This window comes from Phocoena phocoena, chromosome 1 (assembly GCF_963924675.1).
Source record: "Phocoena phocoena chromosome 1, mPhoPho1.1, whole genome shotgun sequence".
NCBI classification, from domain to species: domain Eukaryota; kingdom Metazoa; phylum Chordata; class Mammalia; order Artiodactyla; family Phocoenidae; genus Phocoena; species Phocoena phocoena.
Genome location: NC_089219.1, coordinates 36,309,363 through 36,336,772, shown reverse-complemented (window position 1 = coordinate 36,336,772; position 27,410 = coordinate 36,309,363). Strand labels below are relative to the sequence as shown.

Here is a 27,410-nt window from a genome sequence, read left to right as displayed (position 1 = left end):
CCAATCCCACGTTTCTAACGACTACGCAATATGGCCTTTAAAAATAATCCTCCTGTGTGAGTGGAACAGCAGTGTGATCTGCCGCACTCTTGCCCCATGCCTAGGATCTTCTGAAAAATAGGCAATGCTCCATGAATTCTTTATGACAATTTTCTCGGTATATACTGATTTTAGTATTTGTACTTCCAGTGTGAGGCAAATAATAAAATGGATCAAAGGGATGAAGGGGAAGAAAGACTTAAAGTGTGTTTAGGATTAGTTTCTTTCCCTGTCTAGGAATTGAGCTCAGCCTTCAGAAGATTCTGCTGAATTTGAATCCCCAACCAGGAGAGGAGAAATACAAAGTCTGGGGCCAGTTTATGAGCTTCTAGTGACTGGAGCAGGCAGTGCTATCCCAGTTGTCAAGATGGGCCTATAGCCCGTCAGAGGAGCCTCTTCTGCTAGACTCATGGTGAAAATTAACTTCACCTTCATTTGGGGAATAACCAAATTAATAAATTTGGTTAGTAGACATTTGGTGGGAGGGTGGAATGAATAAATGAGCGAATGAACCTGTGGATTGGAGTTCCCTGCATGGGGCCTCCTCCCAGCCTGTTCTCGTGGCCCAGGACAGCCTGTGAGTGTGCTAGGCTGTGCCTTTGTTTGAGGACCAAAGGTATGTGGACTGACCTACTGGGATCTGTCCTTATCCTGTCCAGGGTGGGCTGCCAGGCACTGGGGGAGTGGAGGGGCCCCCGCCCCCCACCGCTTGGGCTTGTGGGATCTGCCTGCAGGGATTGTCCTGCAAGGGCCTCCAAAGTTCCGAGTCAAGACTGAGACCCCAGAGTGGAGGGATAAGATTACAGTTTTCTCCTGCTCTGATTACAAGCAGCTTATCTGCGTTTCACTGTGTGGCTCTTCACAGACTCAGGGAAAAAAAAAGGAAAATCTCATCTGTTCTTGTTGTGTACTTTTCAGAGGGTCGATGAGTGGATGGCGAAGGAAGGCCTCTTAGATCCAAACGTCAAGTCAATTTTTGTCACCTGTGGAGACTGGGACTTAAAAGTCATGTGAGTATGAGCAGGACTCCTTTGCTGGCAGGGCTTGGAATCTGCGGGACCAGGTTTTGCCTTTCTCAGGCTCAGATGTCCAAGCCTCAGGGCACCTGGGTCAGGAGTCCCTGGATTTTGGGGTCAGCAGGGCGAGACAAGGGCTGGGAGCCCTGCCTTCTGCCTCTAGAACCAGGAGTGGACAGGCCAAGTACCCTGCTAGTACTGCTGTTGCCTTCTTGCTTTTGCCAGGGCAGCCCATCCTGTTGTGGAGCTACATGTTATTGCCCTGAAAAGAAGGAGGTAAAAGAGGGTCTTAAATTTTCTTCTAAACCAAATACATAGTATTTACTGTTCTAAATGCTTTGGAAATAGTAAGTCAGTTACTAACCCTAGGGATTCTTGTTATTCTTATTTTATAGATGAAGACCTTAAGGCACAGAGAGGTTAAGTAACTTGCCCAAGAACACACAGAGCCAGAATTCAAACGCAGGCAACCTGGCTCCAGGGTCCATTCTCTTAACCGTTATACTAGGCTAGGCTCTTATCTGGGATACGAGGCCCTGACGGTCCCACGGAGAGCCCATTGTGAGGATGAGAGAGGGATGCTTCTAGGAAGCTGCCCAGGTCACCAGCCTCCTCTTTCCTCCTTTGTCGCCACTGCTTTTTCTCCTTTGTCTCCTGATCCTGCCCCAGTTATGGAAGACAGAACTGGTTCCTCTGCTGGGTTGACACTTCTGCCTCTTGGCTGTCCTCCTGGATACCTGGCTTCAGAGAGCCCCCAAGGAACTAAAGCGGGGTGGAGGTAGTGGGGCACTGTTTGCTGAGGATTGATAGAATCGATACCTCTGTGTTCTTTGTGACTGAAGGTGGCAGCAAGCACTGTGTGTGTGTGTGTGTGTGTGTGTGTGTGTGTGTGTGAGCTTTTGAACATAGGGTAGGGTATTGGCTGGGGTGGGGAGTCGTGGCTCTAGAATGACATTTCCTACAAATTCAGGCATTACTTTCTCACCAAGATCCTTTTTATGCCTTTTGGATGCTGGGCATTGAGGTGAAGTTCTGCACCCAGGTGGCTGTCAGCCGGCTATTGGACCCAACCCTCTAGGTGAGGCGGGAGGAAGGGCAGGCCTGGATCACATAAGTGCCTGTGCACCTGTCTCCCTCAGCCCTTAGGTCATGTGCATGCTGACTGCACACCACAGGCTCCGGAGCTCCCGTTGACGCCTGTTGTCAGGGAAATTACAGTGGCTGGGCCTGGAGGCAGAGCTGAGTCGGGGGAGGGTTCCGCGGAGAAGGTGAGGAGGAGGAAGGCTGTTGTTGCTCTGTTACGGCATCCTGGGCAGCTTTGAGCACTCGAAGTGGGAAGGGGCTTACGAGGAGCTCCAGCACAGGAGAAGCTGTCTGGGGTGGGGTGGGGCTCAGGCTGACACCCAGAGTTCTGGGGCTCATGTGGCCCAGACCAGAGGCCCAGTTTCTCCAGGTAGCCTTCTGAGACTCCCACTCTCCCAATGGCTTTCTCTCTTTGGTGTATTCATGGCCCAAACACCCAGTTTCAGCATCTTCTGTGATGGCTGTGAGTGGTGTGTACTTATATGTGTATATGAAAGCTTTCCTGTGCATGATGTTGGGGACCGTCTGGTTGGTTTCTGCATGAGAAGGAGAGGAGATGCCATCTTCCTTGGGTCTGGCCTGTGCTGGCCTACAGCACCAGTTCAGGCCTTGGCACGGTAGGCCCTGGACAGATTTTGGTGACTTGGGAGGCTGCTTTGCATCTTCATGAGAACTGGTGTAATGAAGAAGAGGGATAGGGTTGGGGAATCAAATTACACATAAAAGGAAATCAGATGTTAATGAGCACATACTATATTTCACTCAGTCCTCCTAACTGCCTTCTCGGGTAGAAGGTGGTGTCTCCCTTTTACAGATGAAAAAAACAAAGCACAATTAAAAACTGAGGCTCAAATTGGCAGACTCAGAGGTAGGCAGAATTGAATTCTTAAGGCCACATAGCTTCCAAAAGAGATGATTCTGGCGGACTTTGGTGGCTGGTTTGGGTCTGGCTCGGGAAGGCCAGTGAAGCTCTGAAAGCCAGTGAGCAAGGAGGTGGCAGGTGGCAGGTGGCTGGGGGAGGAGACCTCTGTGTCTGCCTTTTAGAAGCAGGACCCCACATAACTGCTGGGAAGCCTCTTAATTAAACGTGTAGCAAAATAAAAACAGCCAGAGAGGAAATCTAAGTAGTGCTGCGTGACGGCGCACAGCTTTTCCATGTTCCTGGAGCCTCTCGTCAGATGGCTGTCGTCAGAGCAGCCACTTTCTCACACGCCTGGTAAAGCCTGCTGATGAGCCTGACAAGGGTGGTGTTAAACTGACATCCACAACTTGTTAGTATGTGGCTCACTTCTTATTTTGACATCCATTTTCAGATTTAACTAAGTCTAGGGAACTCGGCAAATATTTTCATTTCCCACTCTAGTCTCTCAGAGCCATGGTTCCCTCTCGTTGCTGTCCTTCCCCTCTCCCAGCCCCCCTCTCCCTCCAACCAGCTTCACATCACTTTTTTTTTCCACATCAGTTTTGTTGGAAAGGGCCTGATTAGTGAGGCACTGAGAAATGGGGACTGAAGTGGCAGCGGAAATCCCACTGGAGAAAAGAAATCTGCTCCCATCCTGACAAAATTGTTTTGTGTCCATCTTTGGTCAGTCTGAATGGGTTGACACTCCGGTTTACATGGGCTTCGATGCTGTCATCACAGATCCTGCTACGGTGGGTTTTAATTTAGGGGGTGCAGATTTAATTTTCTTTCTAAACCTGTTTAAGAAATGACACTCATGGTTTTGGCTCTTGGTCAGCTTGCCTTTCCTACCTGACCTACCTTTCCTTTGCCTTACCTGGTGTTTCTTGAAGCTCCTTGTAGAGTTTAGCGTTCTTTCACCAATTTTCTCTCTTTCCACGTACCCAGGCTCTCTGTATTGTCTCTGTGAAGGGCTTCCACCTTCAGCATGGTGGGAGGATAGGGCGGATTGCGGAGTGAGGAGTGACACCGGCACAGGTGCTGCCCTTGAGGAACTCAGCTTTTCACCTGTAGCTTGGTGGCCTGTGTTTACCAGCTGAATAGCACAGGTAGCTGAGAAGCTAGACCAAAGGCTTTTCCAGTGGCCTGTGGGTCTGAGATCAGGAGGACTGGGGTGTGGGCTGGGAGTGGGGGACAAGGAAGAGCTGATATGAGGGTGGACCTGGTCCTCGGTGCCATCTGGAAGGGGGCCCTCTGGAGGAGAGGGGCAGGATCAGCAGACACCGCTGTGGGGAGGCAGGGCCCAGGGGTCCGCTCAAGGTCTGCTGAGAGGGTCCTCCTCCCCCTCCCCCTTAGCTTTGGAATAGCGAGTTTTCCTGCCATTGGAGGTTGACTGTGTGAATGCGGGCCTGGTATTTGACTTTAGTTGTTTTCCTTGCTTTCCTTGTGAGGTGTGCATACTACACCCCTCTGTTGGTGAAAGTCTGGAGATCAAGAGATACTTGCTCAGCATTTAACATTATTTTGTGTGAGACCATCTGAACTAATTTTGCAACAAAAAAACTCAGCCACCTGGGTAGAAAGCTTTCTGAAAAAAGAATGATAATTTATTAGAGTGTCAATTGGGGGAAAGCACTTAATACTATGCTGTCCAGCCAAAGGAAATGAGATCTATTCCAATTACTTCAGTACTCTGACATGAAGTTTTTTGTGTTATTTTGTTCTTTATTCATCATGAAGAAGACCAATCAGGAGGCAGGTGGAAGCATCTGTGTGAAAGTCACACCTGAATTCACACTCTTTTTTTTTTTTCAGATGACTGAACCCTTTCCAGACTGCATAGGTTTCCCTTCTTGTTGTTTCAAGTACAAACAAACATGATGTCTTTGATTGAAAAAAAAAAAAAAAAAAAAAAAAGACACTTGCTCATATTACCCTACTCACTGCTTGATTTGGGGGCATGCACTCAATGGGGACTACTGAGGGTCATGCAGCCAAGACTGTGGAAGAGCAGAGACTGCTGTCACCTGGAGTGAAGTCCCATGGCGGTGGAAGCACCCGCCTGGGGAGCACTGTGGGGCAGGGACTGTCTCGTGGGGCGTGTAGATGAAGGCTGAAATGCTGAGCCGGTGACCTGCTTGATGGGGGTCAGTCTGGGCCCTCTTGGCATCATTCAGCAAAGCTGACCACTTCATCCTTCTTGAAGCACTCTTCATTTCTACTTATGTCTCCTGTTTCTCTGACTTTTCCTTCACAGTACTTTTGGCAGATTCTTCTTTCCTTTTTTCTTAAATTTGGTGTTTCTTAAATATTGGTATTTCTTCGACCTCTCTCCTAGCTGTCTTTTCTTTTTATCCGACACACTCACACTTATCAGAGTGATCTATTCCCCAGCTTCAGTTATCCTCTGTATGCTGTCTTCTCATTTTTCCTCCATCTGAGAAGTGGGAACTGACATGGCAGCAGTGATCCCACTGGAGAAAAGGAATCGGCTCCATCTGCCATCTGAACTCCAAGCCTTCATATCCAGCCCCTGTTCTCTCTCTCACCTAGATATACACCGACCCCTTAAAGCTCAGGTGTTACTTTTTCCCAACACCTTGTCCTCCACCATTCTCTTAAATAATGATTGACTGGTACCATCTACTTAGTAGTTCTGTCAGAAACCTGAGAATCACCCTTGGTTCCTCCCTTTAGCCATAACAAATTAATTGCCAAATCCTATTGATCCTTTGTCCCAGAGGTTTCTCAGAGTCTTTGCCTTCTTTCCAAACCCAGTACCACTGCCCTAGTTCAGGTCACCATATTCTTCTTGGATTCCTACGAAAGTCTTCTTTCTCACTGGTCTCTCTGACTGTCTTGCTTCTTCTGTTCCTTTCTCCTAATTGTAGCAGATTACATCACACCTGCTTAGCAGCCTTCAAGGCTTCCCCTTGCCCTCCAGGCAAAGTCACACTGTTTATTGGAGCGTTCAAGGCTCTTGTTTATTTCTCTTGCCTCATCTCTTGATGCTCTCTATGTATTTAGTCCTCACCCCAGCCAGATGCTCTAACTGGCCTATTCCTAAGGATCCCCTCCTAACCTCTTTCTCCAGGTGCCTTCCTGTGTGTTCTTGGAGCACATGTGCTTATTGATACATGAAAGTGTGCTGTAGCTGCCTCAACTTGCCTGTCTCTTTCCCTAGATTGTGGGCACCATTACAACCCTAGGACAATGCTTGACATGTAGTAGTTGTTCAATAAATGTGTGTTGAATAAATGACAACTAAGTTATGGAGTGGGCCTGTGGAATACCCTGCTCAGGAAGAATGGCAGAGGGTCATAGTGGGTAGGTTCAGGGAGAATGGAATAGAAGAGGAAACCTTGGGCCCTCCTGCACCAGCCTGAGTGTGAGGGGTTAGAGGACCATTCTGCTAGTGCCAAGAAGCTCCTGGGTTGCCCCTGCCAGCACTGGGTGTTGGGCCCTCCACGGTGGGTACTGGGTGAGATGGCATAGGGGGGTCTGGGCGAGGGAGGAGGAGTTTGGTCCTAGGTGCAGTGTGAAGGGCTTTCTCTGAGACATTTGTGCTGCCAGGACTGAGGGCTGGGACTGCTCTGGGAAAGTTACATCAGGTAATAAAGATAGCCAGCCCTTATTGAGCACTTACCACATCCCAGGAGTCCTGCTGTGCTATTTATACATTAATCTCATTTAAACCTTACTACAATCCAATGAAAAAAATTATTTTTGTAACTTTTTGTTTTAACAAATGAGGAAACGGGCCCAGAGAGGTAAGTAATTTGTCGAGGGCACACAACCTATTTGTGGCAGGGATTTGAACTCTAGAAGCCATGCGTTTGACCGCTCTGCCATCTGACCGTCTGCTTCTGTCTTCCTTCATGGCCCATGGCTTTGTGGTTGATGGGAACGCCCTTCCTTCTCTCCTTTGTTCGCAACTGAGTGGCAGAGCCTCGGGATGTTCTCTGACACCCTCGGCTTCTGGTACCTGGTCTGGTGTTGGCGGAGGTCTGGACTGTTAAGATCATTTTACTTTGGGGACGTGGTTGGCCAGGAGGTGTGGTGGGGAATGACTTGGGGCTGTCTGAGAGCCTCTTTGCTGAGCTACAGATGAATGAATCCTCAGATCTGTTTTAAGGAAACCACTGCCAATATCACTTTGGACACCTCTGTCCTGTAGTATGTTTGGAAGCACGTGGGGCATCTCGTCGTGTCTTTAAGCTCGTGAAAACGTGTCTCTTGTCCATGGGTTTGCCAGTTGGTCTCAGCACTGAGCTGTATCACCGTTGATTAGCAGCCTGCTGGGGGAAGGGGCTTGAGTAAGAACTCCCTGGCAGTCCTGACTTGTCTCATTTCCTGATACTTTTATCTGTCATTGCAAGCGCTTGGGCTCCCCTCCTGAACTAATTAAGTTTGCATGTGTTTAGACACATTGCCAAATAGGGCTTAGCAAAGCAGAACTGAGCTACATCTCTTTCTGAGTAGGGAAGGAAGGGTACGTGAATGCTCCACCACGAGGACCGGGAGAAGTGTGGGTGACATGGAGCCAGTGTGTACAGATGGTAAGCATTCTGCCCTGGCCTCCTCGGGACACAGCAGGCCTTCAAAGCAACCTTCTGACTAGCTGGCAGTAGCAGATGAGGGCCCACCCTCCAGCTCTCTTAGTGAATTGGCGTTCTAAGAGGGCTGAGGATGGAAAGAGGGCAGGCTCTGAGTAGGAGTCTTCTCCCAAGCACAAGCAAAACTGAACATCAAGTTTAGTGGGATTTGCAGGGGGAGTTTGTAGGCCTGTGTGCTCTTTGCTGCCAGCCTGAACCTACCCAGCTCTGTGGCCTAAAACCACTGTGGCTAGCGGAGTTCAGGGTGGCCTTCTTTCCAGGTCTGTGAGAAGTACATTGGAAACGTGGACCACTGAAGGCTGCACTTGCCTTTTTGCCTTGAATACCCCAGACCACCCTGCACGGTCTGATGAGCCCTGTGAAGTGGCGCCAGGGGGAGGGAAGGAGAGTCATATTGCACAGGATCTCCTCACCCAGGATGTAGGGTTCAGCCTAATGGATCACCACAGTGAGGTGATGGCTGCCAGCATGTTTCCATGTCAGACTGATGCCTGCGTTTTACCTAGCGCTGGGTAGCCTGAGGTCTGAGATGTCCCGTGGCATCCTGCGCACACAGCAGCAGGCACGGGGCCTTACCATGTTGTGGAGTCCTCCTCTGAGGTAGGGAGTGAGGGTATTTCCTACAGAAAGCAGGAGAAACAGCTGTCTGCCATGGTCAGGGCCTCGGTCCCATAGCTGTGAGGCCAGTGGGTCAGCTTCCTGGCCATGAAGAGGCTCTCAGTGGACGAGATCAGCTCAGAGTCAGGGCAGGCTCCCAGTGCACACAAAGTGTGTGCGGGTGGGGTGGGGAGAGGGTTCTGGAGGTTGTATAGGAATTCTGGGCCTTTGAGCTGCAGCCTAAGCCCAGAGAGAACGAGAACCAGACCTTCTGCCCTCCCTTCAGCTTCCCTAGAGCCCTCTCGTCAGCAGAGGTACATGGGGTTAGCCCCAAGAAGGCAGCTTGCGTTGATGGGGTCATGTTTCAGCTGCAGCTAATCCAAGTCACTCGATATAAATCTCTCCCTGCTGCCTCTCCCCTCCCTCCCATCCCCAGCCCACAGACAGGGAAATGAGTCCTGGCCCTCGCCCTGAATACATCATGGCAGGCCTGCCTCTAATGAGAGAGGGCCATTCATTGTGGGGTGAAGCTCCCTGCAGAGCCTGGGATGCCATTAATTAAAGGAGAGCCACCTGAAGCCAGTGGTGCGGCACAGCCTGCCACGCTCAGATGGAGCGGTAGTGGGGTAGCCTCGTTAGCCTGACAGCTCCTTGGGCCCCGAGTTCCTGGGCGCAGAGGAGCAAGGGGTGCCCCGCCTCCACCTGAGAGCTCACGGCCTCTGGGGCCAGCCTCCTCGCAGATGCAGGAGGGCCCCCTCCTGCACCTGTCCTGGGGCCTGGACCTGGCAGGAAAGGGGCGCCTGATGGCAGGCTTGGCTGGGGATTGTCCATTTCCTTTGGGCAGGCCTCAGGGCAGGAGCAGGCTTCTTTGGAGCCCGAGGAGGCTCCTGGCTCCCAGCTCCCGGTCTGCGCTCCCTTCCCACTCTTCTCCGTGTGGTCCTGGAGCTCCAGGTCAGTGGGTGGTGCAGCCTGAGGCCTTCCTTCAAAGCCTGAGTCTGGGGAAGCTGGTGTGCCCTGGGACGACCTTGGGCCTGCAGGGGCACTCGGGGAGAGAGAAGTCCTGTCGTCGGGTCTGCGAGCACGGGCCGTCACAGGCAGACAGAGCCTCTGGTGTTCCACTTTCTGAACGTTTCTAGGCTGAAGGGTGGGGCCCCAGTGTCAGCCTCATCTCCTCACCCCCTGGAGGGTGTCAGAGGGTCTAAAGCACTTTAGTGATTATAGGAATCCCTGCGATGGAAGTTTTGCTCAGTTAAAACCCTGATAAAAAGATGGAGATGTTTATGTAGTGACTGACCAGGCGTTGAGATGTTTATGGTGGTGGGAGCCTCCTGCTTCGGCCTGCTGCGGAGCTGCTCACTAGATGGCTCTTTACTGCTTAATTGGTCCTGAGGTGAGTGTTGCCGCCTGGTTTCTGGTCCCCGGTCTGATAGGTGGAGTGCCCCTTGACCATCCATGAGGCTCTTACTGCCTGTTCCTTGCTGGCAGGAGGGGCTGTAGGCAATCGGACCTTGACCATCGCCCAGAGTTGGGGTAGCTCAGCTAGTCTCCACCTGGCTTGTCAGGAAGACAAATTGGTTTTATGTTTGTGGCTCTTCTGGGCAGTGTCTGGAAGTCTGGTTCTATGCTGCATGGGAGAATCTGACAGGCTGCTTCAGAGAGCCTCAGAACCAGCAGGACATGGCTTGCCCAGGGGCGCCAGCTCTGCTTCCCTGGAGCTCCCGTGGTCTGGAGTAGAGGCTGCATGCGGCCTCCCGCCAGGTCATGATGTCCTCCACCTAAGACTCGGGCTGCACTGCTTTGTGTTTTGAACATTTTTGGACCTTCCCAGGCCTTGGCCATTTGTTTGGGCTTCTCTTTCCTCTGGCAAATAGAGAGTGAAGGCTGGAGGGTTTGTGTCCTGAACTCCAGGGAGAAAGAGCCACTGTTGATGCCGGAAAATATTTTCCTTTGGGTGAGATATTTTTGTGTTTCTTTTGAACATTCTTTGTGTGACTCTTGAGACCCAGCTTTTTCAAAAAAATTTATCTTTTTCGAAATGGAGGTATGAAATAGGTACAGTAGGGTGCATACAGTATACAAACGAGAAATGGACAGCTCAATATATTGTTATACAAGTATACACCTGTGTAATCACCACCCAGATCAAGACGAAGAACCTTTTCCGTCATCCCAGAAAGTTCCCTTGTGCCCTTTCCCAGTCAGTAATGCCCTCCTTCTGCCAGGTAACCACTACTCTGACTTCTGTTACTTTTGGATCATTTGCCTCTTACTAACTTTCGTATAAATTGAATCAAACAAGATGTACTCTTTTGAGTCGGACTTCCTTTGCTCAACATAGCATATGAGAGATTCATCCGTGTGGTTGTATGTATCGGTAGTTCAGCCTTTTTATTGCTGGGTAGGATTCCATTGTATTACTGCACTGCAGCTTATGTGTTCCCTTTCTGTTGGACTACATACCTTCTTTAGTCTTTCAGTTTATGTTTGTCGAATAAGTATGTGAATGTTCAATCTGATACGAGCATCTCCCTAGACCTATCAGCTTGTCCTAATTTCCCTCATCCTTTAAAACCTAATTCCAGTCCTTCAGACATATGGTCTTCCCTGTCTCTTGTGGAGTCTGCACTGGCCTCCCTCTTTTCTAAACCCCTGTGATAGAGGGAGGCTGACCCCAGGCCTGTGGAAGTGGCCTTTGAGCCCTAGTGACCCATTTTATTTATTCTTTCAGCAGATGTTTATTGAATGCCCGTTATATGTTTTACACTGTCCCAGGTATTGAGGATTTAGCAGTGAACAAAGAGATAAAACTTCCAAAATATCCTGTCTTCGTGGGGTTTACATTTCAGTGCATGCAACCAGCCCTGCCCTCTGTCTTTTGGACCCTGATACCAGAAGAATCTTAGTCTTGCCTAGGCTCCTCTGTCTCCTGGGATTTTGCAGGAGCTTGGTGGCAGTGGCTCTTGCCACCTTGACAGGGCCTCTCCAGGGCTTTCGTGGGCTTTCGTCTCCCTTCTCTGCTGCTGCTGCTTGGCAGTGAAAGGGTTTTTCAAGATTGGTCCTTCCTTCCACTATCCAGGAGTCTGATTCCCTCTGTGAGAGGAGAGAATTAATCTCCAACTTTCCATGCCTGTAAGGTGAGTGACCTCTGTTTTGTCAGCGCTTGCCAATCTGTCCTCTAATTCCCAGCCAGGGTAATGGAGACATGACTTTGTGCTAAAGCAAACTACCAGCTCTCCTAGTGCGGATTCTGTCCCAATCCAGGCAGCTCAGAGAGGATCTCCTCACAGGTGCTCAGGCACCTGGGGGCTACAGAGGTGTTGGTACCTGAGCAGCTTTGGTCTTGAACGGTGATTGGCAGATTCAAGGAGGGAAAATGCCCTGCCATCGTATACTCCCTAACCACCATCCATGCCAGTGGGGCGGCTGCTTCTGAAATAGGTTTCTATCCTCAGGCTCCTAAGAGCACATGAGAGGCTGTGAACACCCCGGTGAGGAGGAAGGGTCAGGAAACAGGGGTCTTGGAAGGTGAAGGCCAGGGAACTCAAGGCTGCAGCTGGCATAGTGGCCCGTGCCTGAATGATCTGTGGACTCTGGGGGCTTAGTTCTGTTGCCCTTTGGGAAGGGCGCCTGTGAGCGGGTGGGATAAATTCTCAGTGTCCCTGGCTAATGGGTGACACGCCTCAGACTTGATAGTTCTGTAAAACTGTTTCTTCCAAAGCCTGCAAGGATGTTGGTTTGGGGAAGAAAGCCAGCCAGCCCAGAGAATCCCGGGAGCCTGACAGGCCTTTTTCTCTGCGATTCTTTCTTGCAGGCAGCCCGAGGCAGCCTGTCTCTTTGTTAACAGAGTGACAGCAATGTGACACCATGGAAATAATTACTAACAAATCACGGTGCTGACTGCAAACAGCTCTCTGTCTTCAGAGGCATGTCAGGGTGCATTAGAGCAGGACTGGAGGAGCGGCACGAGGGGGCTGAGAAGCAGCCTGTGCTCAGACGCTCTCCTCTTCTTCCCCCACCCTGACCCCTTGCTGCTCTGTCTGACTTTCCTGCTCGTGGCCCTTCCCCACTAGGTCAGCTAAGGGACCCGCTGGATAAGTGGCATGTGGCTATTCCCGCTTCCTCTGGGCAGGTAGCTAGGACTCCCGTCTTTGCTAAGGAACACCTGGGTAGTGGTAAGATCCAGGAGTTTTTCCGTTACCGGGCCCCCAAAAGGTGGAAGGATGCTCCATTTTTTATTTACTCGCTGCCAGTTGGGACCAGCTTCGCCTTCTGGTGGTTTTGGGGTGATAGTATTTGTGCCAGCTGGACCCAGAATCTGGGGGAAGCCTTGTGTTTCAGTGTTGGCTCAGCTCCCTTCCCCGACAGCGCTGGATTTTTCCTCGATTGCCACAGTCAGTTTTGGGTGAGTCGACTCTGTCCGTTCCCTCTTGGTTAGCAGAGTGAGTGCTCTGACTGTCAGGGCTGTAAATAAGGTTCTTGGTGTGTGTGTCTGGAGGCAGCCGGGTTGGGTGGGGAAAGGAGTGGAAGGACAGGCAGCGCTCCGATGGCTCCCTCGCTTGCCCCCCTCCCCTCTCATACAATATTTATCCAGGGATGGGAGTCAGATGCAGCGACCTCAGGGTCACCCAGTTAAATAGCTTCTGAACCTCCCTGCATTCTAATTGCTGCAGTTGTCCTTTGCTCTGGAGGCTTCTCCTCCCCATTGTCTGCTGAGACACACACTAATGGCTCTCCTCCCTGGCCCTGCTGGGAGGCATCTGTGGGGTGGGGGTGTGTGTGGAGGGAGGGAGAGGGCTCATTGCTACCTCCCTTTCCCCGGGGATAAGGGAATCTAGGGCCTATTAACAAGCGGCTTTAGCTAGGAGGAGCACAGCCCCCTGCGCCCCTGCTGCCACCTCCCCAAAGCTGGCTGGAGAAGGAGGCCCAGGCGGCGGGTCTGGTTGACGGGCCAAGGGGCTTCCCCCATCTCCAGTCGGATGAGCAGAGCTGTGGGGCTCGTGACTCCTCTACAAGGGGACAGACCCTTGAGTACTTGGCTGGGGAGCATCATCCTGTGTTCCCATGGTCCCACATTCATGGTTTAGGAACGTCTAGTGAGTGGTATTTCCTGTTGGAATAGACTGCATTTTGCTCAGAGATTGGCCAGATGCAAAAGTCTTCTTGGTCCCCCAGAGGTTGATTTAGATGATTGATGATGGTAGCAGGTGTGCTGCATTTGGTGATTTAAGAGTGGCACGTGCCACACGTCTTCACCAGGACCTCCCTGTAAATGTCAGTTACCACCCACTTCAGCTCTTCTCTTCCGAGAAATACCATTGGAAACTGCCATCGAAGGCACTAAGCACTGTGTATCCTGGAAGAATATTCCCGCAGGAGCCTAAAGTTAGCCCCAGTTGAGAGTTGCTCGGGGCCCAGTAAGTACTGTGCTGGGGACTGTGGGGACTGCCAGGTGATCAGGGCAGAAGGAGCAGCACGTGCAAAACTAATTGCAGGCTAAGTAATAAGTACGGTAGAGCATGAGAACACTACAAAGAAGGTACAAAACGAATGCCATGAGAACCCAGAGCAGCACAGTAGAGAGACTGAATGGGTAGTATTTTTAGCAGGAAACTTAAAAAAAATAAAACGTTAAAGAAAGCCCAATATTACAAAACATAAAAGTTGAGCTCTTCTGGTTGAAGCTGGGGCACGGCCCTGCCCATTCTTCCTCCTCCTCCTCCCCCAGTCCACAGAGTAGCCCGATGTCCCTCCTAGAACCCTAGAGCTCCATGGAGCATGGTTTAAAATGCCCACCAGAAGTGTGACTGTGTAGGCTAGGTGTTACACATCCTGAAGGGGTCAGGGGAGCTGGGATCAGGGCAGAGGAGATCAGCCAGGGGTAAGGGGAACAGCTGTGTCCTGGAAGCAGAGGTCAGACTGCATCCCAGATCCTGAATGCTTGCAGGATGCTCTCCTCAGAGCCTCCAGAGGGCATTGTAGGCCACACAAAGGCAGCCCAGGCAAAGGGTCAAGATGGCCATAGGCCAGGGGGAGCCTCTGGTGGGGGATGAATGAGGTATCTTGAAGACCACTCAAACTGCTACGGAGTGCCTGAGCCAAAAAGAGAATAGCTCACCAGCCAAGACACTGACCAGAATACCCTGGAAACCTCCTGTCACCTGCTGACTCTCCTCCCCGGACCCTACTCCCTGCTGCCTGCTCGGGCCTCTGCCATTCCACCTGGGAAAGAGGGCTGGCCGGCCCTGGTGGCCGCTCCAGCACTTTTCGCAGCCGCAACAGGTGGGGCACTGTGCCCTTTCCCTGGAAGAATTGCAGCGGGAGGGACTCCAAAGAGGCACTTGTCTTATTGTTTCACCAGAGGGGCTGGCGAGTTACACAGTATTTGGTTTTGTGGCACTGGGGAGGTGCATGTTAGGCTGTTCCCCAGGGTGTTTGTGGCTCTTGTGTGCTTTGTGTGGTTATTTCTGTGGGCTCCGTGTGGGAGAAATGGGAGTAGAGACAGGTGGCAGGTGGGCCACAAAGCGGTGGAGCAGGGAGGTGCTCTGTACATATACGGTGCCTTTTGGAGGCTTCAAGCATCTGCTTGCCAATGGGGATTTGAGGTTGGTTTTCTCTGGGAGTACGGGCAGCTTGGCCTACGGGGCGTCCCTCTGCACCCGCCTGCGTTTTGGTTTCTGTTTGGGAACTCTCCAGTGCAGCATGTCTGGGAACACTTCCAGCTGTGCTGCCAGACCCAGACGCAGGTGACGGCCTTTCGTCTGTACCATAGGGAAACCAAGAGGAAATTAAATGTCATTTGCCCCCTGCACAGCAGGTCGCTGCCAGATCAGACAGTGCTGATCAGAGCTGTGCGGAGAGCACCCGAGGGAAGGCTTGTGCCTGCCGCCATGCCCTCTGGGCTGTGGAGACTCCCAGGTGATGGCCTGGCTCAGGCCCAGGGCTTTCTCTGCCAGGCTGGGTTCACCCTGGCCTGAGGCCCAGCCCTGTGCTACATGGCAGCTGTGGCCCATGCCAGGCCAGAGGTGCATGTGTACCAGTGGGAGGGGGTGGAGGGGCAGGGCAGGGCAGGGCCTGGCAATAGAGGACACACAGGAGCCAGTGAGGTGATCAGCCCCTGCTCAGAGAAGCTGTGTGGTATTGTGGAAAGAACAGGACCTTTAGGATTGAAAGAGACCTGGGTTTGAGTCCTGGCTCCATTACCTACTAGTTGTAGGACCTTGGGAAAGTCACATTACCACTCTCAACCTCCATTTCCTCATCTATGAAAGGGAGAGTATAACAAGCTCTGGCTTCTGACATCTGTTGGGGAAGTAGCTTCTTGTTGGGACTGGTGCCTGAGTTTCCTCACCCCACCTCCCCTAGATCTGGAAAGATGGTTTGGAGCCCCTTGTACCTCCTGGGGCCTCAAGTGTAGTGAGTCGGCTGAAGTTGATGGGAAGTGGGGCGGGGAGTGAGTCTGGCTGGGGCCGCACCGCTGGTACTCCTCCCAGCACGAGGCCTTTCCTTCTTGTCCTCCTAGTCCTCTCAACCAAGCATCCCAAGGCCTTTATGAGATGAGCACGGGTGATAGTGGTCACCCTCTTAATTGGGGGGGGCTCAGCTGGCTCCCTCCAGCCTCATACTTGCACTCCCCTTCCTGTTTGGGAGGACCTCAGGGCTCGTCCCAGCCCCTCCCTTGCCTTGAGTCCTAGTGGCGGGGCGTAGTTCTTGGCTCTGCAGTGACATTTATTAACAGGGCTTTGGGAAGAGATGTTTTAATACTGTGAGTGTTCTCCCTAGAAAACTCCCCACCCCCACCTCACCCCCATCTGAGGCATGGCTGCTGGTAGTGAAATTCATTAGTGTTCCCTGACAGGCAGTGGCGACAGAGGCGCTCGCTGTCTGCTTCCCGCTCCCTCGCTCTTGTGCTCCTGCTTCACGCACACTGATATTTAAAGCTGATGGGCTGCATATAGACTTCTTGTACCATGACAAGTTTGGGGAGGGGGATGGGGGAGGAAGAGACAGACAAGGAGCCAGCTGTCACGCTGGTATTTCAAACAGTACTCTCTCCTGACCCTTTGCAGGCTCCAGCAAGTGTATCATCTTTCTGAAGCTGGTGGTTGGAATTGTAACCTGCAGCCGTCCCAGAGGATAGGGGCAAGTGTGGGGGCAAAGTGGGCTGAGAAGTCGGCAGTGCGTTCTCCCAAGGCTGTGGGCAGGAGGAGAGTGCAGGGACAGAGAGAGGGAGTGAGTGAGGAGAGAGAGAGACAGAGAGAGAGAGAGAGAGAGTGTGTGTGTGTGTGTGTGTGTGTGTGTGTGTGTGTGTGTGTGTGTGTGTGATAGCAAAGGGAATTGAAGCTCAGTCTCTGTAAGTGCTCCTCAGCATTGCCCTCCCATCCCCAGGAATGAAGTGACCCTTTTGCTGTAGTCTCTCCTGGAGTGGTCATTATAGTTGATGCTGTGGTTATCTTCTAGGTGGTCCTGAAAGCTCCCTGAGTATAGGAATCAGGTTTGATTGGCCTCTACCCCTTGAGGGTCCTGGGTCTCAGTGATACCCATCAATATGTGGTATCAATTCAGGTAGAAAGTTCTCCCACTTTGTGTCTCAGACTGGGGCCTTGGCTTTTGTTCCCTCCTATTTGTGTGCTGATTTTTTGGATTTGGAGAATGAGTACCAAGGTGCTTCTCTATCCACAGCTCCTCCCCTCACCCCCAAGCTTCTTGGAATTCATTTTGGCAACTGTTGAATGGTTCTGGGACCTCCCTACTCTGTCATCCCCAGAAAACTTCTCTAGAATCCTTTTCCTGACCGAGGCACTGTCTTCTCAATGCAGGTGGCCTGGAAGCATCTCCAAAGGCAGGTTTGGTCTCAGCTAACCTCCTTACAGCCAGAATCCCTTCTATAAGTGCTTGTTTATAAAGTATGTTTCCCTTGGCCGGCTCGTTTAACCTTCACAGAGCAGGGCATGGCGGTGATGTAGCTGCCCAAGGACACATGTTCACTTGACCAAGTTGTCTCTTAGTGCGGCAGAGCCATGTGCCTGGTGGGGCTTCTACTGTGCTCTCCTTCCCCCCGCCCCCATCAGGGGCTCTTCTAGCTCCAGGGTCTGCATGGGGGAAGTGATTTGGGAACAGACCTGACTCCTCCACTCCCTGCTCTTTTAGCCTTGTCAGTGCTGTCAGTGCTCCCATTGGCTTCTTCCATTTCAGCACAGCTGTGTCTGTGTGTGTGTGTCTGTGGGACAGAGAGGGGTTACTGGCCATCTTCTGGTGGAGGGTGGAGCCAGAATGCCTTTTCTCTCTGTAGACTGAAGTGTATTCTTGAACTGTCCAGGATCATCTTTGATGTGCTCACCTCCTGTAACCCCCATTGCCCTCATCCTTCCCCCACACCCTACACACTATCCTGTAGGCTTCTAGTAGGGGGTGCTGGTGCAGGGCAGCGCCTTTCTCTCCCTTCGTGTCCTTGCCAGTCCTGCCCTGGTAGAAAGCACTGAGCATTCGGCCCGCCGGGGGCAGCCAGGCTGTATCTCCTGCCATGGTGCGTCTTGCAGGTGAGATGGAAACTGACTGGCTTTGATAAGTACGAGACTTGAGCATTAATTTTTTATACATCAGCAGTGGCCAAGTGAGTGAATTCAATTATGAGTCTGCCTCTCTCCACCCTCCTCCCCCCAGTGTGGTGGTTCAGAGCAGAGACTAAGGAACCTGTTGAAATGAGAAACCCCTATTTCCTTGTTTGACCCCCTCACTAATTCGGGTTAAATTGCTACGCGATTGCAATGGTGACACATGGTGCCTGCCTGTGTTTGTATAAGAGGATGCAGTGGGGGTGGAAGGACCAATTTGTGCAGAGATAAAAGGTGTCACAGGCAGATAACTAACGTCCCAGCCCCGTGCCTGCTCTCATTGTAGCTCAGTGGGCTCCATGTAGAAGCCCAGCCGTCCCCTCTTCCTTCCTTCCCTCCCCTTGCTCGTATTTTACCTCGACACCACAGCGTAATGATGCCCTGCGTAGTGGGGGAGGAGATAGGCACCTCTGGCTGACAGCCCTTCCTGATAACCAAATTCCAGCCCATCCATCACCAGCTACTCTCCTCAACTTGAGGAAAAGTGATCGTGAAAGGCGGGCCGTTTATCACCCAGGGTCTGTTTATCTCCTCTGGGTAGGGGAACGGAAATAGGAGAGACAAAGAGCTGTGTCCCCAGCTAAGTGCTGCCTCGGCTGGGGTAGCCTGCCGGAGCTGGATGCAGAATCACGTCATGCTGACTGGGGAGGCTCTGACTAGTAGGACTCCCAGACTGGGACCCAGGGGAAGGGGACCCTTCCTGAGGCTCAGCCCTGGGAGTTGGAGACAAGCCTAGGAGATGTGGTGGTTCTGAGATGCAGGACAGCCAGTGACAGCATTCTTCGGGAAGGTTTGTATCAGAAGGAGCAAGTGTGGAGCCCCTCGTGGAAACAAGTCCAACCCCCATCATGGGTGACCCCTCGGCAGGAGCTCCCATCTGACTGGTCAACTGGGTCTGCTGCTTCCGCCTTCCCCAGGCTGGGCCTTCCATGCCTCCGTGCTCCAAGGTGACTTTGAAGAAGACAGGGCCTTTCTCCCTGCTCTTGGCCTCTGCACCTCAACACTCCCCTTTTTCTGCATATCAGGTAGCACAAAATAGTTTGCCCTCTGAAGGCGAGCAGTATGTGCGTTTGAGTACCAGGACTGAAAGCCTACATCACTCCGAGATCTGGGTCCCACAGCTTTTCCAGAGAGGCAGAGAGGGGTCAAATATGGCCTCCAATTCAGCTGACTTCCTCCTCTTCAAGGGCTTGAGAGTGACCTGCATCTCCCCAGTTTAGAGTTGTCCCTAAGACTTGCAGAGAGAGAAGCACAGAAGGAAGAGTGTCCATGACCTCTGCCAGAACTGGTGCCTGCTCTCCTGCTGGTCCTGGCTCTTGGTGTCTGCCAGTCTGTTTGTCAGACCTCCATGGATGCTGCTGGCCCCATCGACTCAAGCCTAGTAGTTCTAGCAGAGTCCCCCAGCTCTACTTCACCCAGTCTTCAAAGCTGAGCTCTTGCTAACAGTGGCTTCATCCTGCCCATACCCATTAGCAAGGGTGACATTCCCTTAATGAGCTAGTCCCCTGCCTTGGCTGGCGCTGAGCTGGTCACACCTGTTTGCCATCAGGGCTGTCTGGACCTAGCCCAAGTGCTGGGCTGCAGGTGGTAGGGCTGGATGAGGGGCTCCTTTTGCTCTGTGCTGTATGGGCGGGGGGCTGTTTCTTACACCTCTATTCCTCCCATACTGTTCTTTCTAAGTAGGAGAGGGCTTTCTTTGCTTTCTTTATGTTATTTAGCGGGAGTAATAAAGGAACTTGAGGAGTACCATATCTTTTCTAATGCCCCCCTGGATGGAGCAGCAGGGAGCCAGTCAAGCATCAGCAAGAGGGTTTCACAGTGGGTTCTGATGACCCTAAGGGGCCAGTGTGGTAAGAGCAGGGCCACATGGTAAACGCCGAAGGCAGAGCCCCTCTCTGGCCTTAGGCCCCATAGTATTTGGAAAGCAATCATATCCCTTGGTTTAGAGCCCACAGGCAGGACTGGGGTTGGTGGTGGGGGTTGGCTTCCTTAAAGAGGGCCCCTTGCATTCACGAAGCTGAAGGAAGTTTTGATTTGGTTGAAAAAAAATCCCATTCCTTTTTATGGCCTGGACATAATTGGCTCTTTTCTATTGGCCATCAGTGATGTCATTCCGACCCTCATAAAGAAGGGGAAATCACACCTGTGGACTTGGTGCATAAAATTTCATTGGGCAGCAGTAATAAGCATGGCCAGATGATGTTTGGGCAGTTGAGGAGCTCTGTGCCCAGTGATCCCAGCTGCCTGGAGACCTGGGCACCATAAACCTGCCTGCACGTTCATGCCCGTAGGCTAGTCCAGGGCCCACTGCCAGTGGCTCTTTTCCTGGGATCAGTATCTGGTAGGAACTCACAGCATTCAGGCCCTTTGTGCCAGGGTGACTTTTGCCTTTTTCTTCTCCAAACTGGTGGAACCATGTACCCACTGGTACCCACTGACCCTAGCCTTAGGCTCCTAAGAACCGTGGACCCAGGTGTGACCCTGAGCACTGACCACCATGCTACCTGACCCTCTGAAGTCCCAGGCCTTGCCTTCCCAGGGACTGCAAAGACTGCATCTATATGATTGATGCCTTGTGTAGTTAGAAGACTTAGATCCCACTTCTAGCTCTGCCCTTGGCTTGTTGTCTGATTAAGCAAATCCTTTTTCTTCTCTGGGCATCAGTTTCCTCTTTTATGAAGGGGTGGCAACTTCTCTAACCTACCTTCCTCACAGGGTTTCTCTTGGTGCTCTCTAAGCTGGGCTAGGGTTCTGTCATAGAAATGTGTAGCTGTCTTCCCACGAGGCACCTGGGAGTTCAAGTTCTGGCATACGGCTCTGTGTCTCTTGTGAAGATAGGCCTGGGTCCTCTATAACTGTACTGCTTGTATCTTGAAGTCACATAGCTAGGACCTCCCATTAGCTGGAGGACTCAACAACCTGAATGCCTGTGTGTCTGCAAACAACATGTGTACCTGCAAGTGACCAGGGCCCCGAGTGAGAATGATGGTCCCGCCTCCCTCTGCTTCAGTCAGCCAGGGGGCCCAGGCAGCACTCTGGATGCGGCTGAGCCATATCTGAAGCTGAGCCTCCAGCCTGACAATCTGTCTAGTCTGTCCTCAGTGCGGCCACTCTGGTATAGGTCCTCCACCAAGAGAAACAGGCAGGATCCTACTGAGCTAGACCCTTCCTACCTGGGTAGAGAAGCCTACAGCTGATATCTGCCTTTGAAATCCTGCTGAAGAGGGAGCCCTTCCCTCTCCCAAGACCAGCCAGCCAAAAGCGCTCCTGGCCTGTGTCAACTAAAAGAATCAGAGGGTGGTGGGCTTGGCTAAGGGAGAGTATGATAGGTGACCCAGGACCCTTGCCTTTTGCTGGCCAGTCCCCTAACCTGCTCCTTTGCAGATTCTGTGCTTCTGGTGGCCCCCTTCACTCACAGGTCTTAATATGATTCTTCAAAAATAGCTGAGGGGCTTCCCTGGTGGCGCAGTGGTTCAGAGTCCGCCTGCCGATGCAGGGGACATGGGTTCGTGCCCCGGTCCGGGAGGATCCCACATGCCACGGAGCGGCTGGGCCCGTGAGCCATGGCCACTGAGCCTGCGCGTCCGGAGCCTGTGCTCCGCAACGGGAGAGGCCACAACAGTGAGAGGCCCGCGTACCGCAAAAAAAAAAAAAAAAAAAGCTGACCTGAGCAAGCATTTCACAAATACCAAGGATAAGGAACGTGAAAGAAAAATGGAAGGGAATAAGACAATCATCCAGACGTTACAGTTCTGCTTCTTAGGCAAACACATTCTAGTTCCTAAAGCTACCTTTCATCTTTCAAAATCTTGCCTCATTTCCTTACAATCTTGGTCCTTGGTTCCCACATGGGGACATCCTACGTGGATACCCCTTCGTCATCTTGGCCTCAGCCAGAATCTCCCTCCCAGGAAACTGACTGGTTGTAGTTAATGTCCCTGTGCCACCTGGGTGTTGAGAGGAACCTTCCCTTGGAAAGGTGTCTCAGGTCTTAGAAAAGTAAATCCTTAACTCTACCACCTGAAACATGGGCACTGACCTCCAACTAGTGTCTGTCAGGTAACTGAAGAGTAATGGATGGAAGGCTGACTGCCCTAACACTTTCTAGGGTAGAAACAAGTCATTTCGACTGGATTCTTTTTGCCAAGCCTCCTAAAAAAGGAGTTTGTACTTGTGATCTCCACTTTCTTATCTCTTCTCACTCTTCAACACGTCGCCTGCTGCCTTCTGTCCCCACTAGCCCACCGATGTCAAATTCATTGGGTTTTTCTCAGCTCTATCTTGCTTGATCACTCTGGCATTTGACACTAATGACCTGCTTTTTAAGCTCAAAAATCAGTTGTAAATATTCCAGAAAGGGTAAGCCTGCTTTCATCATCATTTAGGTTGACCACAGGTGATGTGAAGTGGGGTCCAAAGAGCATGTGTGACCTTGGCTATCTGATACCCTGAAAAAGGTCCAGGAGCCTTGCCCTCTGGACATGGAGGTGGGTTGGGTGAGTCCTGACTCATGGTACATTATCTCCTACAGAATTCTCGAAGGAGCTGAGGCTGTGCGACCTGGAGAAGGGAACTCTGAGGAAGGTCCCTAGGCTCAGCTCTTGGGAGGGTTCTGTAAGGAAGAGACAGAAGTCTCATTCTCTGTAGTTTCTAAAGACGTTTCTCAGACTCATGGGTAGAAGTTACAAGAGACAGATTTTAGTTTAGCATTAAGGAAGGCTGTTCTGAGAATTGAAGGCGTCCAGAATCAGAGCCGACTGCGGTGTGGGGTAGTGAGTTCCTTGTCTGTGCTGACGGTCTGGTAGGGGTGGCCTGCTTTCATTTTAGCTCAACAAAACTTATGAGACATTAGCCTGGGCTCTCTGCTCATCTCATTCCACACTCTTCCCAGGTGATCTCGTCTCCTCTCATGACTTTAATTTTACTTAAATTACATTAATGACTTAGCAATTTATATCTCCAGTCCCGACCTGTCTTTACAACTGGATATCCATCCGCCTCTTAGACATCGTCCCCACTGCCAAATGTCTCCTAGGCACCTCAGACTCAACAGATGTTGAGTGCTTGGCACACGTCAGGTGTACATCTAAAACTGCATTCCCAAACTCATGCCTTCATCCGGTGGGGTGGTAGGGGCGAGGCAGTGGGAGCAGTGTACCCTGGTTTAGGGAGACACTGTATGAAGAAAATTTAAAAACAATAATGAAATTGACTAAATGCTGGTCTGCTTCATCTATTAGATATGCTCTCTGCGCCCCTAACTTTGTCTTTGTATCTGTCTCAGTGAGTAGCGTGAAGCAAGCCAAGCCACACACCTCTGAATTGGGTTCTACTGCTTTCTCTCATTGGGCCCCATGTCCCATTGGGTCACCAAGGCTTCCTTTATATCTTTTCCTGTTGCTGGCTCGCTGTCTCTATGGCTACTGTCTAGTCTCCTGGCTACTACTCAGCTTTTTTAATGTATTATTTTTGTTGCCCCCAGAACAATCTTTGTAAATCACAACTCTTCTGAGTCTCTCTATTGCCTGTGGCCAAGCTCCTCTTAGTAAGAAAACTCCGTGATCTTCCCCAGCTGATATTTCTAGTATCCTCCACCATCCTTCCATGTACCCCAGTGCTGCAACTTAAGGCTTTTTTGTAAAGTTTATTTATTTTTGGCTGCCTTGGCTCTTCGTTGCTGCGCGTGGGCTTTCTCTAGTTGTGGGGAGCAGGGGATACTCTTCGTTGGGGCGAGCGGGGGCTACTCTTCGTTGCGGTGAGCGGGGGCTACTCTTCGTTGCGGTGCGCGGGCTTCTCACTGTGATGGCTTCTCTTGTTGAGGAGCACGGGCTCAAGGTGTGCAGGCTTCAGTAGTTGTGGCTTGTGGGCTCTAGAGCGCAGACTCAGTAGTTGTGGCTTGTGGGCTCTAGAGCGCAGACTCAGTAGTTGTGGCGCGTGGGCTTAGCTGCTCCGTGGCATGTGGGATCTTCCCGAACCAGGGCTCGAACCCGTGTCCCCTGCATTGTCAGGCGGATTCTTAACCACTGCGCCACCAGGGAAGTGCCAACTTAAGGCTTTTTATCTATTTCTTTTATTATCCATTCCATTGAACAAACTGTGAGCCCCTTATGTGCAGGAGTTCAGTCTTACTTTTTGAGGCCTAAGTGACTGTTATTGTAAAACATCAGTGTTTGGCTGAATGGATTTGTGTCGGTGAAACGGCATCATCAGCTGGAAGGGGAGATAATTTATAAATTATGATTTAAAGAAAAAACAAGATCAGGTTCTTGGTTTAGATTCTGACTTCTTTTTAGCCCTCTGTATGGTCTCTTCTCTATCACAGAAAGCCTATTGCTTGAGACTTAGGTGTGAGCCGAAGCCCCTGCCCAACTATCTCTAAATCACACGCTCTTCCTCTCTCTCCTCCTATCTTACATCTCTGCCTCTCTGTGTAATAAGATGGCGACAATATCCTGGTGCATTGGAAAGAACATAGGCTTTGGAGTGAGACAGATCCGGGTTCAGTTCTTGGCACTATCATGTTTTAGCTGTGGACTCTTAGGTAACCCCTCTGAATCTTTGCTTCATCTATAATATATACACATATATACAGATCTACCCACCTCACAGCATCTCTGTGAATTAACGTGAGAATGTAAGTAAGACACTTAGCGTGTTGTAGGCCATCAGAAAGCAGTGCGGCTGATGTCATTTTGAATAGAGTCTCCAGGTTCTCACAGTTGGATCTGAGGGCTGCATCTGGAGCCCAGTGTCCAGAGTGCTGGAGGTGGGGTGCCTTTCTTGGGTGGGGTAGGACCCACGGCTAGTGGGTTAGCCTTTGAGGTCACTTTGTCTTATAGACTCTATTGGATTTCCTGTTTTAAGACTCCGTACCTGGTACATGGGTGCTCAACTTGTTCTCTCCTCCCTTTCTTCAGGCTCCCGGGCCAGTGCCAGTACTTGGGCTTGCCAGTGGCAGATTACTTCAAGCAGTGGATTAATCTGAAAAAGGTACTGTGTCTGAGTCCCGTTCCATCCTTCCTCTGGTTCTCCTTTGCCTCAGACCACCCCCCTCTCTTGCTTTCTTTTCTCATTGCTGTTTTCATCTTGTTGTTCTCATCTCTTTTCTTTTCTTCTCTTTTCTCAATACCCTTCCCTAGCTAATGTGTGCTGGAAGGTTGTGGTTACTTCTGGGAGTGGGGAGCTGCTTGGGGGACCAGGCTGCTGGGTGGAGTTTGACACTGCCCTCCTTGGTGTTAACCCAGATGTGCAGAGAAGTCCCGATTAAGGGTAGTTTCCAGGTTCTTGCTTGGAGCTCTACCTCCGGGCTGAGCTGCATTGCCTCTGGGAGGGAAGTGGTCCTAGCTCAGCCTCTGGGAAAGTATCATGAGTGATCATGAGTGTGGCCTCTGAGCCTCCTGACTGGCCCTGGTATCTCCTTCGGGTTGGGAGGTAGAGTTGGTTCAGGCGGGCTTTGGTCCTGTCTAGCCCCAGCCGAGCTTGCTCATGTGAGAAGGGCTGTGGACACTAGAGCCCACTTCCCTTTGAGCATGGGGGAAGAGACTGGCACTCATGTAGCACTAAGCACCTGGAGAGTGGGCGCTGAGGCTGTAGGCTGGGCGGTACCCCGTGTAGCTAGGAAAGTGGGCCTGGCAGAGAATGAATCACCCAGAAAACTGTACTCTCCTAGTGTGTACTGTCCTTCCTAGGTAAGCACAAGAAGGGAGGTGTAGGAATAGACGCTGCAGACCCCTGCTCTGATAGGATCCTGGCTCTAGGAGGCCCAGGCCACTAGGGAGACTGACTCCCATTCATCCCTGTGATGTAAGGGCAACAGACCTGGGGCAGCCCCAGGAACCCCATGCCGTTCAGTGCCTCCCAGGAAGCTGAGCAAAGGGAGAACACACCAGAGGTCAGAGTAGTGGCTCCGGGGGGCCCAGAGAAGGGAGAGGTCGTTGGAGGCTCCGGCTGGTATCGTGGGGATTTGGGTCTTGAACTGGGCATTCAAGGGAGGTGGGATTTGAATCTGAGGAGGAGAGGGGGCTTCGGGGCAGGGGGAGCAGCCTGCCTTTGGTGTGTGTGAGGGCTGGAGCTAAGCGAGCATTTGGAGGAGCACTGGAAGACAATGACCTTGGACTTTGTTCCGTACGTCTCAGGGCAGCCGCTGTCTGTGGCAGTGTTTGTGAACTCCTTTGCTTTTCCCTGGTGTACGGGTCCTTTGCCCTCTGGCTTGTCTGTGCTTCGACCCCTCCCCACCTCTCCCGATGATCTCCCTTGCAGCTGAACAACAGCTGCTTACTACCTCCCAGCTTTGGCTGAGGAGGCCAGGCTCTGTCCTGCCTTCAGGCCTTGGCCTATAGCCTTCCCTCTGAAGTGCCCCCAGTCATCTTCATCGGGCTTATTCCCTCTCCTTGACGATTCAGCTCAGGTCTCACCTCCACTAAGAAGCTTTGCAGTCGAACTCTTGCCTTGAGGCTCCTTGCCACTCTGGATATCAGTGATCTTCGAGGGTTGAAACTGAGTCTGTGTGTTTCCTTGCAGACGTGTCCATCCGAAGCACAAAGACTGAGTCTGGTTCCTCTCTGTGTCCCCGGTGGCCAGATCAAGGCTAGGTGCAGAGTGTGTGCTCAGTGAACAATTGCTGGCTGGCTGACTGATCTCTGAGAGCTGGCTCCAGAGAGGCCCTCTCACGCGGGCCTTGGCAGGGCTACGCGTGCGGGTGTGGCCAGGCCTGTGCTCCTGGAAGACGGCGTGCCAGCTGTCAGAGTGCATCTGAGGCTGCTTGCTGGCCTCGGCAAATGCAATGTGAAGGCCCCACCAAGCGAGGCAGGCGCTGACCATGAACAATTGCTCTGTGAAGTTCACTAGACTTTTTGGTGTATGGATAACTCCCTGCCTCTAGCTTCTTTGGCAGAGAGGCAGGAAAGCAGCCGACCCGTGTGATAACATTGCCACTCGGGACTACCTCGGTGCTGCTGGCAGTGGAGGCGGCTCTGCTGAGCCTGCTCAGCTTGCTTGTCTGCCAGACTGTGCTGAGCCATGGAGCGGGGAGTGGGTACCAGGGGAAACTGAGGTCTCTGTGATCGCCTCTTGGGAGGTAGACTGAGCAGGTCTAGGAAAAACCAGAGGTCTCACCCCTTCCTCTCTGCCCTGCAGCCACATGGTGTTCCAGCTGTGCTTAAGGGCCCAGCAGGGAAGATGACTGAACTCCAGTCCTTGCCAGCAGCCATGCAAGACAGGGAGGCTGCAGGGCCCCAGAGGTCCAGGCACATGGCAATCTTTCTGATCTTAATACTGCGTGACTTAGTGCAGGTTGCACAAAGATTCCTGCACCCTTTAAAAGAGCAATGATAAAAGCTAAGCCGGAGAGGCCATTTCCAGGGTTGTGGGAGTACCATGTAAAAGCCTCATTCCTGCCTTCTGTCCCCACGTGGGACCAGGCCCTGGCTGTCTACAGGCTCCTCTCCCATCCTTGATCTTACTTTGTCCTACCCCCTTCCCTTCCTGTCCTCTCCTCTCAACCCCCCAGCAGGGCTTTGCCCCATGAAAAGAATGGGGAGGGTCCTGG

The 27,410-nt window shown here is 51.8% G+C and overlaps 1 protein-coding gene across 3 annotated transcripts in view; it reads left to right on the top strand.

Annotated features, from left to right (window-relative positions):
* ERI3 (ERI1 exoribonuclease family member 3) overlaps nt 1–27,410 on the top strand; it is a 129,091-nt gene that overhangs the window by 43,155 nt on the left and 58,526 nt on the right. For all 3 annotated transcript variants that reach the window (XM_065879798.1, XM_065879791.1, XM_065879807.1), the window contains 2 exons: nt 958–1,049; nt 24,781–24,853. In XM_065879798.1, coding sequence (XP_065735870.1) covers nt 958–1,049; nt 24,781–24,853 — 165 coding nt within the window. The remainder of the gene's footprint in view (nt 1–957; nt 1,050–24,780; nt 24,854–27,410) is intronic.